Source organism: Phocoena sinus, chromosome 16 (genome assembly GCF_008692025.1).
Source record: "Phocoena sinus isolate mPhoSin1 chromosome 16, mPhoSin1.pri, whole genome shotgun sequence".
In the NCBI taxonomy this organism is placed as follows: Eukaryota; Metazoa; Chordata; class Mammalia; order Artiodactyla; family Phocoenidae; genus Phocoena; species Phocoena sinus.
Window position 1 is genome coordinate 83,596,010 of NC_045778.1, and position 20,491 is coordinate 83,616,500.

The 20,491-nt window shown below is 39.4% G+C and overlaps 1 protein-coding gene across 1 annotated transcript in view; it reads right to left on the reverse strand.

The window, feature by feature from the left end:
• Nucleotides 1-19,591, reverse strand: part of TCERG1L (transcription elongation regulator 1 like) — a 204,091-nt gene extending 184,500 nt beyond the window's left edge. The window contains exons 1-3 of the mRNA XM_032608658.1: nt 19,331-19,591; nt 17,169-17,315; nt 16,190-16,401 (exon numbers count right to left, since the gene is read on the reverse strand). Of these exons, the coding sequence (XP_032464549.1) occupies nt 16,190-16,401; nt 17,169-17,315; nt 19,331-19,576 (605 nt within the window). The 5' untranslated portion in view covers nt 19,577-19,591. The remainder of the gene's footprint in view (nt 1-16,189; nt 16,402-17,168; nt 17,316-19,330) is intronic.
• Nucleotides 19,592-20,491: the final 900 nt, after the last annotated feature.

Sequence of the window (20,491 nt, forward strand, 5' to 3'; positions counted from 1 at the left end):
CCGTGAGCCATGGCTGCTGAGCCTGCGCGTCCGGAGCCTGTGCTCCGCAACGGGAGAGGCCACAACAGTGAGTGGCCCGCATACTGCAAAAAAAAAAAAAAAGGGATCATCTATGATACAAATGTTTGACTCTGGGTTCTTCCACTCAGCACCATCTACTAGGATTCAATCATGTTGCCGCGTGTGTTAGAAGTCCATTCCTGGTGGTTTCTGTTGTGGTCCACAGTTTGGATGTGCCTGAGTTTGTCAATCCATGCAATAGTTAATGGCTGTTTGGACTGTCCCCAGGTTTTGTTACTCATAAAGCCATTATAACCATCTCTGTATAGGTTTTTGTGTGGAAACACCTCTTTATTACTCTTGGGTAAATACCTAGGAGTGAGATTTCTGGGTATAGAATAGATAGCCCTTCCAGTACGTGTGTAGGGACTCTTCATTCCAGATTTTATTTGTTTCCCTAATGATAGATAACATTGAGCATATTTTCATGTGCTCATTTGACATTATATACCTCTGTCGGTGATGTGTCTGATCACATATTTTGCTGGGTTACTTGTTTTCTTATTATTGTTTTATGAGAGTTCCTTGTATATTATGGATATCAATTCTCTATTAGATATATGCTTTGCAAATATTTTCTCCCAATATGTGGCTTTTCTTTTAATTTATTAAAAGTCATTTCAAAGAGCAACAGTATATAATTTTGATGAAATCCAATTATCAATGTATTTTATTCTATGGTTCATCTTTTGATGTCATATCTAAAAAAATTTTGCCTAAATCAAGGTCAGAAAATTTTCTTTTATGTTTCGTTTGAGAAGTTCTAGGACTTTGGTTTTAAAATCAGATTTATAAGCTATTTTGAGGTAATTTTTATATATGATACAAGGTATTTATCAAGGTTTGTTTGTTTATTTTAAAGATGAATGTTCAACTGTTCCAAAACCATTTATTGTAAAGGCAAGTTTTTCTCTACTGAATGCTTTGGCACCTTTGTAAAAAAATCAGTTGACCATGTATGTGTGTGTCTATTTCTGAAGGGTCTATGATTGTGTTCTACCGATCTCTGTTCCTCCGATTTTGCCAGTTCCACGAAGCCTTCATTCTTGTAGCTTTATCGTAAGCATTCAAATCTGTTCCATAGGAGACCTCCACATTTGCTGTTCATTTTCAACACTGTCGTGGCCATTCTACTTCCTTTGGCTTTCCATATCAGTTATAGAATTAGCTTGTTAATTTCTGTGAAACTGGGATTTTGTTTGGGATTACACAGAATTTATAGATTAATTTGGAGAGCACTGACATCTTAACATTATTGAGTCTTCCAGCCCATTAATACAAAATATCACTCCATATATTAGTCTTTGATTTCTCCACTCAATGTTTTGTAGTTTTCAGGATTCATATTTTGTTAGATTAATCCGCAAATATTTTCTGGGTTTAGTGCTTTAGTGAGACTGCTATTTATTTTAACGTCTAGTTGTTTATTACTGGTCATACAGGGATACTATGGAATTTTCACACTGACCTTGCATCCTGCAGCCTTGCTAAATTCACTTATTGGTACTAGCAGCTTCTGGTAGACTCTTTGAGATGGTGGATATGGCAATAATTTTGTCTGCACGTAGAGACAGCTTTATTTCTTCCTTTCCAATCTGTATGCTTTTCATGCTTTTTTTTTCTTTTCTTTTTGCCTTATTACATTGGTTAGGTATTCAAGTATAATCTTGCAAAGAAGTGGTGGAAGCACAAACCCTTGCCTGGTTCTCTATCTTAGAGAGAAAACATCAGGTGTTCACTCTTACATACAACGTTAGATATGGTTCTTTCATAGATGTCCTTTGTCAGTGTAATATTGAAGTATGGCCCCTGAATATCCAGTTTGCTGAAGTTTTGGGGTTTGTTATCACAATAGAATGTTGTATTATTGTCAAATTCTTTTTCCGCATCTATTGACATGATCATGTGATTTTTATCTTTCATTCTATTAATATGCTATATCGCATTTATTGATTTGGATATGCTGAACCAACCTTGCATCATAGGGATAAATCCCACTTGATCATGGTGTATGATCCCTTTAATGTGCTGTTGAATTTGGTTTGCTAATAGTTTTTGAAAATTTATTTTTTAATATAGGCATTTGTGCTATAAGCTTCCATCTGAACACTGTTGGAGCTATGCTCTGTGATAATATTTTTAAAATTGATTTTCATTTTTATTCAATTCAAAATATTTTGTAATTCTCTTTGCCACTTCCTTTTTGGCCCATGGGCTATTCGGGAGTATTTTTTTAAATTTCCAGATATTTGGCAATTTTTCTGGGTATTTTTCTGTTATTGATTTCTAATTTAGTTATACTGTGGCCAGAGAACAAATTGTGTATATTTTTATTTAAAATCTGTTGATTTTTGTGGCTTAGAATAAGGTCTGTATTGATGAATGTTCCATATATACAAAAAAATATATGTATTATATTATTGTTAGGTATTCTATAAATGTCAATTTAATGAAGTTACTGGATAGTATTGTGTAAATTCTGTAAATCCTTATTGATATTCTTCCTTCTTGCCCTATTAATTTCTGGGAGATGAGTGTTGAAATTTCCAAACATAATTATGGATTTGTCCATTTCTTTATTAAGTTTGATTAGTTTTTGTTCACGTATGTTGAAGTTCTTTTGCTAGATGCACACACATTTAGAACTGTTATGCCTTCTTGGTATGTATTTAGTTATGAATTTTTAGTTATGGAGTGTCCCTTCCTATTCCTGCAATACTTCTTGTTCTGAATTCTAATTTACCTAATATTAATACGGTACTCCAGTTTTCTTCTGATTTGCATGCTGTATCTTTTCCATGTTTTTACTTTCATCTGCTCTAGGTTTTTATATTAAAAATGAGTTTCTTGTGGACATAATATATATAAGGATGAAAATCTTTCCTTTTAATTATAAAGTTTATACCTTTGTATTTCTTTACTTTGGCTTAGTTCTACTTTTATTGAAGTATAGTTAATTTACAATGTTGTGGTAGTTTCAAGTGTACAGCAAAGTGATTCAGTTATACAGATATGTATATATTCTTTTTCAGGTTCTTTTCCATTATAGGTTATTACAAGATATTGAGTATAGTTCTCTGGGCTATACAGTAGATCCTTGTTGTTTATTTTATATATAGTAGTGTGTATATGTTAATGCCAAACTCCTAATTTACCTCTCCCCCCATCCCCACTATACCCTTTGGTAACCATACGTTTGTTTTCTAAGTCTGTGTGTCTATTTCTATTTTCTAAATAAGTTCATTTGTATCTTTTTTTAGATTCCAAATATCAGTGAAATCATATATTATTTGTCTTTCTCCATCTGACTTAATATGATAATCTCTAGGCCCATCCACATTGTTGTAAATGTCATTATTTCTTTCTTTTTTATGACTAACATTCCATTGTATATATGTACCACATCTTCTTTATCCATTCTTCTGTCCATAGACTTTCAGGTTGCTTCCATGTCTTAGCTATTGTAAATAGTGCTGCTATGAACATTGGGGTGCATGTATCTTTTTGAATTAGAGTTTTTTCCAGACATATGCCCAAGTGTGGGATTGCAAGGTCATAGAGTAACTCTATTTGCAGTTTTTTAAGGACGCTCCACACTGTTCTCCATAGTGGCTGTACCAATTTACATCTCCACCACCAGTGTAGGAGGGTTCCTTTTGCTCCACACCCTCTCCAGAATTTATTATTTGTAGACATTTTAATGATGGCCATTCTGACTGGTGTGAGCTGATACCTCATTGTAGTTTTGATATACATTTCTCTAATAATTAGTGATATTGAGCATCTTTTCATATGCCTGTTGGCAATCTGTATGTCTTCTTTGGAGAAATGTCTATTTAGATCTTTTGCCCATTTTTTTATTGGGTTGTTTGTTTTTTGATATTAAGCTGTATGAGCTGTTTTTATATTTTGAAAATTAATCTGTTGGTAGCATCGTTAGCAAATATTTTCTCCTAGTCTGTAAGTTGTCTTTTGTTTTGTTTATGGTTTCCTTTGCTATGCAAAAGCTTTTAAGCTTAATTAGGTCCCATTTGTTTAATTTTGTTTTTATTTCCATTACTCTAGGAGATGGATCCAAAAATATATTTCTGTAAATTATGTCAGAGTGTTCTGCCTATGTTTTCCTCTAGGAGTTTTATAGTATCCAGTCTTACATCTTTAATCCATTTTGAATTTATTTTTGAAAATGGTGTTAGAGAATGTTCTGATTTCATTCTTTTACATGTAGCTGCCTGGTTTTCCCAGCACCACTTATTGAAGAGACTGTCTTTTCTCCATTGTATATTCTTGCATCCTTTGTCATAGGTTAATTGACCATAAGTGTGTGGGTTTATTTCTGGGCTCTCTACCCTGTTCCATTGATCTATGTGTTTGTTTTTGTGCCAGTACCATACTGCTTTGATTACTGTAGCTTTTTATCGATAGTATAATTTAAAGTAAGGGAGCGTGATTCCTCTAGCTCCATTCTTCTTTCTCAAGATTGTTTTGGCTATTCAGGGTCTTTGTGTTTCCAAACAAATTAAAAATTTTTTTGTTCTAGTTCTGTGAAAAATGCCACTGGTAATTTGATAGGGATTGTACTGAATCTGTAGATTTCCTTGGGAAGTATGGTCATTTTAACAACACTGATTCTTCTAATCCAAGAACATGGTATAGCTTTCCATCTGTTTGTGTCATCTTCAATTACTTTCATCAGCATCTTACAATTTTTGGAGTACAGGTCTTTTTCCTCCTTAGGTAGGTTTATTTCTAAGTATTTTATTCTTTTTGATGCAAAGGTGAATGGGATTGTTTCCTTAATTTCTCTTTCTGATATTTTATGGTTAGTATATAGAAATATAACAGATTTCTGTATATGAATTTTGTATCAACAACTTTACCAAATTTGTTGATGAGCTCTGGTAGTTTTCTGGTAGCATCTTTAGGATTTTCTATGTATCTGCAAACAATAACAGTGTTACTCCTTCTTTTTCCAATTTGGATTCCTTTTATTTCTTTTTCTTCTCTGATTGCTGTGGCTAGGACTTCCAAAACTATGCTGAATAAAAATGGCAAGAGTGGGCATCCTGATCTTATAGGAAATGATTTCAGCTTTTCACAATTGAGTATAATGTTACCTGTAGGTTTGTAATATATAGCCTTTATTATGTTGAGGTATGTTCCCTCTATGCCAACTTTCTGAAGAATTTTTATCATAAATGGATGTTGAATTTTATCAATAGCTTTTTCTGCATCTACTGAGACAATCGTATGGTTTTTATTCTTTAATTTGCTAATGTGGTGTATCACATTGATTGATTTGCAGATATTGAAAAATCCTTGCATCCCTGGGATAAATCCCATTTGATCATGGTGTATGATCCTTTAACACATTATTGACCAAGGGATTTTTGCAGAAACTAATGCCTGTGGCAATAATACGTCTACAGTCAATAATGTTAATGTATTGTTTGAGTCAGTGGGCTAGTATTTTGTTGAGGATTTTTGCATCTATGTTCATCAGTGATATTGGCCTGTAATATTCTTTTTTTGTGGTAGCTTTGTCTGGTTTTGGTGTCAGGATGATGGTGGCCTCATAGAATGAGTTCAGAAATATTCCTTCCTTTGCAATTTTTTTGGAATAGTTTCAGAAGGACAGGTGTTAACTCTTCTCTAAATGTTTAGTAGAATTCACCTGTGAAGTTAACCAGTCCTGGACTTCTGTTTTTTGGGAGTTTTTAAATTACTGATTCGATTTTGGTACTGGTAATTGATCTGTTCACATTTTCTATTCCTTCCTCATTCACTCTTGGGAGATTCTACCTTTCTAAGAATTTGTCCATTTCTCCCAGGTTGTCCATTTTATTGGTGTATAGTTGCTCATAGTAGTCTCTTATGATCCTTTGTATTTCTGCAGTGTCAGTTGTAACTTCTCCTTTTTCATTTCTGATTTTATTGATTTGGGCCCTCTCCCTTTTTTTCTTGATGAGTCTGGCTAAAGGTTTATCAATTTTGTTTATCTTTTCAAAGAACAAGCTTATAGTTTCATTGATATTTTCTATTGCTTTTTAAGTCTCTGTTTCATTTATTTCTGCTCTGATTTATGATTTATTTATTTAAGGTTTATCACAAATCTTTATGATTTATTTTCTTTTATTAGTTTCGGGTTTTGTTTGTTCTTCTTTCTCTAGTTGCTTTAGGCATAAGGTTAGGTTGTTTATTTGATATTTTTCTTATTTCCTGACATAAGCTTGTATTGCTATAAGCTTCCCTTTTAGAATTGCTTTTGCTGCATCCCACAGGTTTTGGTTCATCATGTTTTCATTTTCATTTGTTTCTAGGTATTTTTTGATTTCCTCTCTTTTTTTCAGTAGCATATCGTTTAGCCTCCACGTGTTTGCATTTTTTTGCAGTTTTTTCTCTTGTAGTTGATTTCTAATCTCATAGCATTGTGGTCAGAAAAGACGCTTGATATGATTTCAGTTTTCTTAAATTTACCAAGGCTTGATTTGTGACCCAGCATGTGATCTATCCTGGAGAACGTTCCATGTGAACTTGAAAAGAAGGTTTATTCTGCTGCTTTCAGATGGAATGCTTTATAAATATAAACTAAGTATATCTGGTCTAATGTGCCATTTAAGGCCTGAGTTTCCTTATTGACTTTCTGTCTGGATGATCTGTCCATTGGTGAAAGTGGGGTGTTAAAGTTCCCCCCATTATTGTGTTACTGTTGATTTCTCCTTTTATGTCTGTTAACATTTACCTTATATATTTAGGTGTTCCTACGTTGGGTGCATGTATATTTAAAATTGTTACATCTTCTTCTTGGATTGATCCTTTGATCATTATGTAGTGTCCTCCTTTGTCTCCTGCTACAGGTTTTATTTTACAGTCAATTTTGTCTGAAAAAGTATTGCTGCTCCAGCTTTCTTTTGATTTTCATTTGTGTGGAGAGCCTTTTTCCATCCTCTCACTTTCGGTCTGTATGTGACTCTACACCTTTTTATTTAAATATACCATATTGTAGTTATTATTTTTTTAATTATTTACTTCTTCTGTGCTTTGATCTTTTGTTCTCTTTTTCTGACTGAATTTGGGTTGAGTATTTGTTATGATTCCAATTTTATTGTTTATCGTTATTCTATTGTTTTATTAGTTATAACTTTTTAATAAGTGGTTGCTATATGCTTTATAATATGTATTTTAATTAATTAGAGTTCACCTTCAGATAACATCATACCACTTAATGTATGATGAGAGCTTTGCAGTTATATCCTTCCAATTCCTTCCTCCCATCTTTTTTTTTTTTTTTTTTTTTTTTTTTTTTTTTTTTTTTTGCGGTACGCGGGCCTCTCACTGTTGTGGCCTCTCCCGTTGCGAAGCACAGGCTCTGGACGTGCAGGCTCAGCGGCCATGGATCACGGGCCCAGCTGCTCCGCGGCATGTGGGATCTTCCCGGACCGGGGCACGAACCCATGTCCCCTGCATCGGCAGGCGGACTCTCAACCACTGCGCCACCAGGGAAGCCCCCTTCCTCCCATCTTTTGTGATTGTTGACATCGTTTTGATTTCACATATGCTATATGCACATACTACATCACTCACCATTACTTATCCTTATACAGTTAATTATCTTTTGGGGCAATTAAAAACAAGGCAAAATATATATTTTACCTTAACGTACTCTTTATTTCTTTGTACAGATGCAAGTTTCTCTCTGCTATTATATTAGTTCTGCTTGATAAGCTTCTTCATAATTTCTTGAACCGCAGGTCTACCGACAATTAATTCTTTTCAGTTTTAGTTTGGGAAAAATCTTCATTTCACCTTAGTTTTTGATAATTGTTTTTGCTTTGTATAAAGTTCTTGACTGAGAGATTTTTAGTTCAGTCTTTTAAAGATGTCACTTTGTTGCTTTGGGGTTTGTATAGATTCTTACAATACAACTCCTGCAATTTTAAATTTTTGTTACTATCTGTGTAATGTGTCTTTTTTTCCTTGTTTGTCTTCAAGATTTTCTCTTAACCTTGGAAACAGAAGTTTGAATATGTTTTGCCACATTTTCAGTCTTGGGGTTTTCTAAGTCTCTTGGATCCATGTTTTGATAACTTTTATTAATTGTTTATTACCTTTGGTCACTGTGACTTCAAATGTTTTCTTCCCCCCTCATTTTCTCTCCTCCTGAAACTTCAATTATATGCATGTTAAACCATTTGCTATTATCTCATAGCTCTGGGAAAGTATGCTCCATTTTTTCACTGTTTTCTCTTTGTGTTACAATGTTAGTAGTTTCTGTTGACCTATCTTTAAGTTCATTCATACTTTCCTTGGCTGTATCACATCTACTCATGAGTCCACCAAAGTAATTCTTCATTTCTGATACCACGTTTTATTTTTTCTAGTATTTCAGTTTGGCTTTCCTATCTTTTCCATAGCTCTGATGAAATTCTCTATCTTTTCATGCATGTGGCCCGCCTTTTCCATTAGACTCATTAATACATTAATCATCGTTATTTCAAAGTCCCTGTCTGAGAGTTCCAAAATATGTCATCTTAGGATCTGGTTCTGTTGCTTACTTTATCTCTTGACAATGGTTTATCATTTTTTGCTTTGTTTGTGTGTCTTGTAACTTTTTTATTCAATGCCAGACATCATGATTAGAACAACAGAGAATGAGGTACTTAGGATTGACTCCTGGAAATGGGCACACCCCTTCTTCTGTCAAGCTGAATGAGATGTGTCAATGTATTCAGGTGTTGACCTGGATTTGAATTTTCTTGCCACAGTTTCCTACCATGCCCCAGAGGCTTCAAAATCCTTTAACGATGCCTTTTTCTGAGAGTAAGTTCTAGGGTGTCTGACAGTCTTAATATTTGTGTCCCCCTAACTTTCAGCCATCACCAAATTCCTGCATCACAGAAGAGGGTCACTCTCCATACCTGGTCCCTGCACCAGTGGTAGGTGGCTGTTGCTTTTACTCATATGTATAAGGCTGGCTGTGGGGCAGGATGTCTTGTCCCGTGTCAGTCTTAAATACCCTTGTTTTCTGGGCTTCCAGCATGAGAGTTTCCTAGTGTTTCAGCTTCTTTTAACTATATGAGGGATTTTGAAATAATCTGTATCCTCAGATTTCTCAATTCTCCTCTTCCCAATTTTACCAACATAATTTGAGGTTACGTATTCAGATTATAATTATTCTTTTCAGCTTCAGTTTGGGGGAAAAAAGTTGCTTAGAAAATTTCAGTCATTCCTGTAACCAAATTAATGAACATTTACATATATTCTATGTTACTGACAAAAATTGTTGACGATTATAGATAGTTTGAAACCTGACTTCCCCATTCTTAGCTCTTGCTTTCGATTAATTTCTCAATTAGTGGAGGAAACTGAAGAGAAAAAAAAATTTATAAGTTTTTCCCAAATTTTTCATAGTCTATAAAAGAATTCTAAAGTGATAGTATTGTCATAATTTGAAAATTAAGGGAAACATAAAGCTTAAATCTGTTTCTTTAAAAATCTTACTGGTAATTGCTTGAGAAAATAGGATCAGTATGAACATATTCCAAATCACCATAAAAAACAAAAATAAACAAAATCAAACAAAACATACATGGCACAGCAAAAGAATAAAAACAGACTAAAATAAAGAAATAACAAAACACTATAAAAAACTGGATATAGGGCTTCCCTGGTGGCGCAGTGGTTGAGAGTCCGCCTGCCGATGCAGGGGACGCGGGTTCGTGCCCCGGTCCAGGAAGATCCCACATGCCGCAGAACGGCTGGGCCCGTGAGCCATGGCTGCTGAGCCTGTGTGTCCGGAGCCTGTGCTCCGCAATGGGAGAGGCCACAACAGTGAGAGGCCCATGTACCACAAAAAAAAAACTAAAACCAAAACAAAAAAACAAACAAACAAACAAAAAACAGGATATAATAATATGACAGAAAAAACATAAAAATAGGAATTCAAATATAGGTATGCTAAACTCCACTTTTAAAGGCAAAAGAAGAGACTGTGCCTTTAAACGACTGACCTAAGCTTAAAACAAAAGACAAGGTAAACACTGATAAGCAAGATAAAATAGAAATGTAGAGTGACAGCAACATTAACTTGAGACAAAGTAGAACTTGAGGTGAGAACATTAGACGTGAAAAAAGTCTATCCATCGGTTGTTTGAGAAGGTCTTTTCCTTGCTTTTGCGTATGGATGCCTTTCTTGTTGGGCATATATTACTTTGATCACAAACGTTTTTCCTCCTAATTCTCTAAAGTTTTCCACATTAGGTGATCACATCTAGTGCTGTACATTGATCTGAAGCTGTGCCCACTTCGGTGTTCCTGGAAGGAGTAGCTCTCCCATTCGTAAACTCCACCAGGATACAGTGAGCAAGGTATATGTCACGGCCACATTTACTATGTCTGTCACATTGTATTTGTTTTTCAAGGAGATCAAATCAACATTGATGTGTTGTTTGCTCTCTATCTCACTGTCACCTTCTCATGATTACCATCCCTTTGTTCACTGCCACAGCTACACATGCTTGAGAATCCGTCTATGTTGTCTGCCATCATCCAGTTCAAACCGTCTTGCCACGTGATTTCATACCTCCACCAGCTCGCTTTCGATTTTTCTTTTATTGCTTTTCTATAAAGCTCTTTTGTTCATATTAAGTTAAACTGAAAGGTGATTTATGCAAAATGCTTACAAGCTCCTGTACAAAAGCTGTTTCCCAGATTTTTCTTTCTTCTGCATCTTTTGAGTAAACAAATCTTTCATGAAGCAGAACAGGTTCTGTTGTCCCACCTCATCTTCCACTTTCCCTCCCTCTCTCTCTAGTCATCTTTGAATGGCACAGCCAGTATTTTTTTTCCAACAAGATATTGGTAGAATCAGGCTCTTTGATCTTCAGCCAAAAGGCAATGTGATACAGACAACTTTTAGACAAATCTCCAGTTTCCAGCAAACTATAATGCCATGTGTCCTTACTGGACAGAAGCTGAGTAAATTATTCTCCTGCCTCATACTCTGAATCTAAGCACTTGTATTTCTGAATAACTTGAAGGACTCTGAAGTTCTTATTTTTAGAAGTGAAGCACAGGGATGCTTTGGAAAGCACGATTTCCACGCTGGCCCTACTCCCACCTCTACTTGTGATAAACCTCATATCCTTAGAAGCAATGCAAGCCCATTTCTCCCTGGGATGAAGAGGGACTTAGCACTGCATGGGAGAAGGGAGATGTTGAGATTGGAGACCAAGTGATGGGGTCTCATCCTAAGTGCAGAGACTCCTGAAGAGGAGGGGGTGCCTGTGTCCTCATGCGTCCTCGCCTTTCCTGCATCAACCTCTGATGACTGGGAATGAATGAGTCCCAGCTTATTTCTCAGTTCAACCCATTCACACTGTAATTAGGGATAATTCCTTAAAAAGCCACTAAGTTACTCACTGGAGACTTTAGTTTCCAGTACAGTTGTAACTTTGCATATTTTTGGACGCTTGCATTTACTTTTCGGTGAGAAGACTCGGCCCTTTCTTTGTCTGCTCTGCTTCTTGAGGACAAATTTACACTTTCCTGAAGAAACCATGTGGCTCCCAAGCTGAAGGATGATGGAACAGCCCAGGATACTCCGGAGAGCGCCCAGGACTTACTACACAGGTCCCGTGGGATGATGGGATTCATCTTGCACGAAGCGGCCCTGAGCTGGGCCACCACTGCCGCATCCCACCACCACTGCCGCATCCCACCACCACTGCCGCATCCCACCACCACTGCCGCATCCCACCACCACTCTCCTCCTTGGTTTAGGCTGCTTGACTGCTTGTCATCACCTGACGAAACATCTGTCATGAGTTTGTGACTTTACATGTTCTACTCCTCCATTCCCCCTCCTGCCCTGGTCAGGTTCTGCTGATCTTTGTGGTGTGTTTCAGGTACATCATCCCCTGGAGACCTTCCCTGATGACCCTCCTGAGACCCTCCTCGGACATCTGCAGAGAGCCCCTAGGAAGGCAGTGCTGGGTAATGATCTACAGAGTGCACTTCCCCAGGAGAACATGAGCTGCAAGGGCGCCTAGCAGAGCCCATGTCTGCACCGCCTGCAGGAGCTCCTCTGATGAATGCAGGTGGGAACACGACTGACCTTCACGCTTCTAAGTGGCCAACAGGCTTTCTTCAGGTCTGAGTATAACAGCAAATCATTATCTCTATCGTTAACATAAGTGAGTCTACTATATATCAAAAATAAAGTCCTTCAAAACATTTATTAAATTTTAGATGACTTACCCAAATTTGTTCAAGTTGTGCTAATATTATATGAGACACTGCTGCAGTGCAGTTACTTCTTAACCAACCATAGATCAGGAGGGGAGCAATATTAACATGAGCCTCAGAGGTCACCCACCCGACGTCTCTGCCCATCACACCTTCTAACTCAGTTCAACAGACTACATGTTTACTGAAACAAAACCACTTTCTAGTGTCACATCATTGGAGCTCATGCTACATAATGCCATTGTCAAGAATGATTATCACACAAATGTACTATCTATCCAAGAAAGGAAAATGTGATGAGCCTGTTTAAAATGAGGCCGAGTCTGTCAGAATGGCCATCATCAAAAAATCTACAAACAATAAATGCTGGAGAGGGTGTGGAGAAAAGGGAACCCTCTTGCACTGTCGTCGGTGGGAATGTAAATTGATACAGCCACTATGGAGAATAGTATGGAGGTTCCTTAAAAAACTAAAAATAGAACTACCATACGACCCAGCAATCCCACTACTGGGCATATACCCTGAGAAAACCATAATTCAAAAAGAGTCATGTACCAAAATGTTCATTGCAGCTCTATTTACAATAGCCAGGACATGGAAGCGAACTAAGTGTCCATCGACAGATGAAGGGATAAAGAAGATGTGGCACATATATGCAATGGAATATTGCTCAGCCATAAAAAGAAATGAAATTGAGTTATTTGTAGTGAGGTGGATGGACCTAGAGTCTGTCATACAGAGTGAAGTAAGTCAGAAAGAGAAAAACAAATACCATATGCTAACACATATATATGGAATCTAAAAAAAACAAAAATGGTTCTCACGAACCTAGGGGCAGGATAGGAATAAAGATGCAGACGTAGAGAATGGACTTGAGGACAAGGGAAGGGGGAAGGGTAAGCTGGGACGAAGTGAGAGAGAAGCATTGACATATATACACTACCAGATGTAAAATAGCTAGCTAGTGGGAAGCAGCCGCACAGCACAGGGAGATCACCTCGGTGCTCTGTGACCACCTAGAGGGGTGGGATAGGGAGGGTGGGAGGGAGACGCAAGAGGGAGGGGATGTGGGGATATACATATGCATATAGCTGATTCACTTTGTTATACAACAGCGATTAACACGACATTGTAAAGCACTTCTACTCCAATAAAGATGTTAAAAAACTCTAAAAAAAATATTCAATTAAATTAAAAAATAAAATGAGGCGAGTCTGACTCACTCCCCTGGTTCTCCTGGAAATCCAATAGTGCTTCGCTGATTAACTGAAAGGGGATCAATAAAATATATCTAAGATTCTGAGGCCATCTGCTTCTGAACAGAACAATTTACGAATGGCTCAGCTTAAAATATCAATCATACAATATATTCATACATTATAGATTAATAAAATATATCTAAGATTCTGAGGCCATCTGCTTCTGAATAGAACAATTTACGAATGGATCAGCTTAAAATATCAATCATACAATATATTCATACATTATAGATTAATATAGTGTATATAAATATTTATATTTATAAATGCATAACTTTATGTAATGTAAACCAATATAATATTTCAATTTATCAATATATAGCAAGATATAAGACTTAATAGCAATTATAACAATAACTTTTAACAACATAGCTGAAAATTTATATATAAAATGTTTTAATGAGGCTATATTTTCTCATTAATTAGATTAAAATTGAAACAATGTACCTTAACTTTTAACGGACTGGGAGCTACCCTACCTTCCACCTTTACTTGCTCCCCCTTCCAGGTTCCCGGTTAAACAGTTAGTAACATATAAACAACAAACATATAAACAACACCCTAAATGTGTTCTTTGGACTAACAGTCACTTAATACATGTTTCTAGAATAGTAATTTCTAAGAATCTGAAATGTATCAAAAAATCAAAATTTTCATGAAGCAGTTCAGAAACGCCATCTCAGAACAAATGCATATACGACTGTTAGTAAAATACCTCTGGGCACAGACACATTATTCTCCAAAAGATAAGTAAAGCATGTTGTATTCTTATGGTTCATGAGTCCGAAAAAAAAAAAAAATCCAAGGAAGAATAAAAGCAGAAATTTGATAAATGTTAGATGGGGCGGACAGTTATTCTATGATCGACCATGTTAGTAAGAAATATTGTTTTATTTTGTCCTTTAAAAAGGCTTAGTCAAAAAGTCAAAAGGTGGGGCTTCCCTGGTGACGCAGTGGTTGAGAGTCCGCCTGCCGATGCAGGGGACGCGGGTTCGTGCCCCGGTCCGGGAAGATCCCACGTGCCACGGAGCGGCTGGGCCCGTGAGCCATGGCCGCTGAGCCTGCGCGTCCGGAGCCTGTGCTCCGCGACGGGAGAGGCCACAGCAGTGAGAGGCCCATGTACCGCAAAAAAAAAAAAAAAAAAAAAGTCAAAAGGTAAAATTAACATGAATATGCTTTAAGTATGAAACAGGTGCCATACAACAGCAGGTCAAAATGTCCATATGATACAATGGCTATGATAACCTGCCATAAGCTTCTTCGACAAAATTGGTAGCTAGCGTGTTCACAGTATGAGTTTTCTAAGAGGACAGAGGTATAATGCAAATGTCTACATGCTATTCAAGAGTGAGCGGACAGAGGAAAGGTCATTCAAAGTTTTTGTTGGAACAGTTAAACTAATTTCACTGTTTTTTAAACTAAATGTGCTGATTATTTTGGTGACAGCATTGCCAGTGCATTAGGAAAGTAAAATATTATCCTTTCATATACCGAAAAAGACGTCTAAAGCCCTGGAATACCATATATTACATGCTATCTGATCATCCTTTGTCATCGTTTCATTAAAAAGGATATGTGATCATCTTCGTGTAAAATGTTTATAAGTGTATGTATGTATGACGCTTATTCAGATTTTAACAGCTCAGTAATAGATGATTACAAGGACAGAAGGCAAGTTTCAGTCAAGAATCATTCAGGCGTATGAAAAAACACAACGACTTGAGTGTTCTTCCTGACTTATTACTAAACAGGACACATAACAAATTATAATACATAAGGTAGAAAGAGAGAGAAGAAAATAAATATGTCTCCTAAACCAGCTCTGAACTATCCACAGATACGTGTCCTTATTACTAAATTTTAGTGCTATATATTGGGACAATCTTGGTAGGTAGGAAATTACAAGGAAGATAATATAATTCTGAAGCCATAAAATATTCCGTAATGGAAGGTGTTGCAAGATAATTTGCCCATGAGCAACATCTGCTTTTCTAATATGATCATATGTTAAGGCGATTTTAAAAATCAACTAAACAATTCATAAGATGATTTTATTCTCTTGTTACTATATAGGTTTATTATACCATCTTTCAACCAGGGATTATTTCATGGGAGTCTGTTGCAGGACAACTGTTCTTTTAGGTCACTAGACTCCAAAGAGAGAACGAAACCCATCTTCCAAACAGCACACGTTCATAGACCGTCGCCAATATCACCCCATATTCGTGAAGGCAAAACGTATAAAAGTCTTACACGCGCCCGTGTCCTGCGGACCAGGGAGCTGAGCACCTCCCCTCACATAAGGAACATTTTTTAAATGAGTTGCCTGGTCAGTTAGGGCTCCTACTAAAAGCTAGCAGCAGATTTGGTCCAACTCTAAAAACAGCACCAAAAATATGATTCTGTACAAATCCCCTCAGCCATCTCTTCGCCTTAAAACAGATTCCATTCTCCAAAAACACAGTGAATGATCTACCCCAACCTCAACTTCATTATGAAAAGGAATCATGGCCATGAAAAAGGAAATTCTATTCTACTGAAAGAACTGTTTCATTAAAGTGACATAGTTTTCACACCCAAAGCTAATTTGTAGCTAAAGCAAAAGCAAACAAAGAAAAAACAACCACACATTCTTACAGCTATTTGGGCACCAACCTGAGACAGGCTGAGGTGTTAACACCACTGTGGGAAGAGGCCTAGAGGCAGGAGCTGGCCTGGACAGAGACATGGCTACTTGATTTGCCAACAGTTGAGGCTTCTCAGGCCCATGGAACAATCTTGATTCCTCAGGATATATCCATGTTGAGTCCAGAGCAAAGGAATTATTTAAAAAGATCTGTCCAAAGAGAAAGCAAGCATAACACTTAAGACCATGCACAGAATAAAAGCTGAAGACTGTAAAATACTTGTCTTACATTGAATATTGGAGATTCTATGCATGGAGATTCTATAAAGCCACTATCTTAAAACCAGAAGATCCACAGGGCTCTGATACCAATCACCTTCTAGTTAAGTCTCCTGGGCTGGTCTTCAGCTATTGACTTGGTTAGTTCCTCCCAGCAGCCAGTTAACAGATATAGAATCACACCCCCCCCCCCCAGTGAGGCAAGCAGTGTGTTGTAGAACAAGTCAGTGTACTACTTTCTACTGGTTTTCAGGTAAACCAAGTGGAGCCAGTATGTCTGAATTCAAAAGCCAAGAAAAACCATCAGAAAGACGAACACTCAAAGCAATAATACCAAGGAAAACTTACTTTTAAAACGTACACTTGAGTTATATAAGGTTTAGGGCTAGATTCTGAACAATAGTTATGGATTTAAAAACTGAAAAATTCAAAAATTAGTACTTCTGATTCAGAAGTAGGAATTTTATATTATCCTATGGAAACCAAATATTCTAAGCTAAAACAAAATCCCCCACCACCACCATCTACTGGTGCTTTTGAACAGACCAATCTTATTCTGAAAAGACTTCTCTCCAGACTGAGATGGTTGATCTATTGCAGTTAGAAACTAAAATTACACAGTGATTTCTGTTACGGCAATACCCAACAACTTAAAAATTAACAGCCCATTTATCCAATCAGGCTAGCTGCATTTTTACCTTACAATTAGGTATCCTTTTGTCTATCCAACTTTTCCCAATGGGAAGTGGAAGAGAAGATGGGCAGACATGTGGGAAAATGGGCACCAATTCCACAGTGGAAGAGGGGGACAGTCCAATCGATGGAGAATGACCACCAAACAGCCACTGAAACCCAAGAAAAGAGAAGGGTGTGCTCATTAGCCTACATCAACTCTCCTTTGTACCAAAAGATGCTGGGATAGCTGCTTTAAAAGGGAATTTTAAAATGCATGTATTTGATTATGAGAAAAATCTCCTTTTTCCCAGTCCAAAAAAACCCCCACAAACATTCAAAATTCATAAAAATTTTCATATCTGAATCATCACAATGCATTTACAACACTGCTTTCTCTAATATTAAGGAAGAACTTCTAAGCACAAAACCATGAGAACATGGTAAGAGATGGATTTCTGCCCTGAGAATATGAAAAACCACAATGGGAAGGTGAAATGCTGGGTATTCCTTTTACAATTCTTGAATTCTTTTTATAAGCAAGCAGAGAGCTATATTTTATGATATTCTTTTCCATATATCATTTTATATTAATTATATTTATCATTTTAAAAACAGGCACAAGTAATATTTTTAAAATAAGAGGTCAGGATTCAAAGTTTCCCAAGGTTCGCAAATGCAAATAGATTCCGAGGCAAAGAAAACATAAATGAGCTTATCACATAACTGAAGATCCCAACGCACAGAATAAAATAGCAAACGTTGAAAGGGGGCAGACAATTTAGGAGCCAGTCTCTCTAATTAAATTAACTGAATCCTTATCAGTGGAGAATAAGATCATTGTTCAATGGTACGGAATACTTCAGTACGCATTTGTTCTAAAATCATAAAAGCATTTTTGAATTTCCTGTTATGTGAAAATGTTCTTCTGGTTTAAATAGTTATTTAACAGAAAATATGGTAGCACAAAATATTTTAAAGATTAATACTAAGTTTGGGGGAGATTTTTCGTTTTAAATTTACACAAGAAAAAAAAAAGCATTTTCTATACGGAAAAAAAATAAAATGTAGTTCCTTGACACCATATACCTCTAGTGGTAGCACTCGCATATGACAACCCCTTCAAAATATCAAAAAAGCTACCAACGCTTATTCAAAAAAATCCCCAACGTGAACTGCACCACACATCAAAATACCATATCCAGTACCACATATGTGATGTATCATTACATGTAAAGACCAATTTAGGAGAGGTAACAACATCTTTTAGAAAAGCTCACAATATAATATTGGAATTAAATTAATTATGTGGTGTATTCTAACATCCACTCATTTGAATATGCTAATTAGGACAGTCATTGGAATAAAATACATGTTATTCTCTGATTTAAATGCATCTGCCTAGTTAGATAGCAAACAATGGATCTTGCCAAAACCAGCTTCCCTTGCTCTGTTACACCATTAATCAAAGGCACAGTCACTTTTTCTTTTTAATTCCAGGTTTTAAACGCCAAACTCTTCTAAAGTGCAATATGACACTAGGTAATTTGGTCGACTCAGGCAGACCTAGGGTGGGAGTGGAAATCACCGGTAGCATTTCTCAGTATTAAAGGCAGGATTTCCCCGCAGGCTTCCATTGGTTTGAATTTTCTTAAGCATTGTCCTGAGTCTATTTTCAAATGAAAAAAACAAAAACATAAAAAACTAGATCAGAATCAGAAACAGCTATTGATTCCCAGCTTGCTTTCCAAGCCTGTCAGAGACTGTAAAAGTATTAACTTCTATTCGGTAAGTCGGCCACAGTTGGCAGCTGCAACGCCAGGCTCCGGAGGCGATACTTAAGCACCGCGCTCTGGACAACGACCCCGGCCCGGGCGAAAGTTGTGGCCAAGGCGGTCCCAACTCTGGGCTCGGGGTGCGGGTCTCCAAACTGCTCGTCTGAGAAACCGGGAAGACATACTGCAAAAACTGCCGAGAGGCAGAACGAGACGTCGAAGCATGAACTTTGTTGCCGATGCATGGCTGCCAGGCTGCGCCGTGATGGGCTGGGGAGCCGAGGACCACCGCGGGAGGAAAGAGCGCAAGCCACAGGGCCGGAGCCGCCGGAGCGGGGCGAGGGCCGCGCCCAGGGGCCAGGGGGGAAGCCGGCGACCCCGAACCCGGGGCCGGGGGCCGGGGGACACATTACCTGCCCGTTGAGCAAGGGGTAGTGGTGCACAGCTGCGGCGGCGGCGTGGTCTGGCGCAGAGGGCAGCGGCAGCAACGGCAGCCAGCCGGGCAGCCCCGGGAGCAGCGGGGCGGCAGAGGGCTGGGCCGAGGCAAGCAGCCCTGGCGGGGGCGCGACCCCGGCTCCCAGCCGGAGCAGCCCGGCCGAGCCGGGGACCATCCAAACCCAGGGCGGCTGCGGCGGCGGCGGCGGCGGGTCTGCGTTCATCGGCCAGAGGAGAGGCTGCCGCCGCCGAGGCTGCTGCGGCTGCTGCAGCTGCCGCCGCCGCCGCTGGAGCCCGGCGCCCACCAGCATCCTACATCCCCGCGCGGGCGGCGGCTGCGGGCGCGGCGGGGGCGGCGGGCGCCAGAGGCACGGGCCGGCGGCGGCGCGGGCTCCGGTGCGAACTCACTTGGTTCCGCTGCGCGGCCGCACGCTCCGCCCCTGCCCCGCGCCGGGAGCCCCTCCTCCTCCTCCTCTGCTAGCGCTGCCGCCCGCGCCGGCGCCGCCGCCGCCCCCCAGGCCCGGCCCCGGCTCGCAGCGTCCCCAGGTTCCGGGCTCCGGCCAGCACTCACCCCGGGACCCCCGCGGCGGCGGGGGTGGGGGCGGGGAGCAGGCGGAGGCGCGGGGCTCCCGAGGATCGCGCCCGGAGCTCAGGTTCGGCCGCTGGAGGCCGCCGGCTGTCGCGGACGGAGCGCACGCCGAGGAAGGCGCACCCGGCCAGGCCGGGAGACGGGGTCCACCAGCAGCGGCGAGGCCAAAGTGGCGGCGCCTGAGCCAGGCACGTCCAGCCGCCGGGCGGTGCTGGGGGCGCCGACGGGGATCGCGCGCGGGCCGCTCAATGCCTGGCGTAACCTGGGTCGAGGGCGGAGGGTCCCCAGGGGATGCTGCCTGCAGCCCCCGACGCCCGGCGGGCACGGATTGCCACTGGGGACAGGTAGATTTCTCTCCCTGGAAAATCTGCCAAACACTTTCCTACGACCCCAGCGGGTCCTCTGCCCCGGCGGCCCCTACCCCACGCTCTACTAGTTCAGGCGCCACACACTCCAGGCGGGTCGCCTCTGGGCCTCTGCACGGGACAGACGGTTGTCGCTGGGATTGCCCACTGTGAACTGGCCCTGGATTCTACCGGGCCCAGAATTG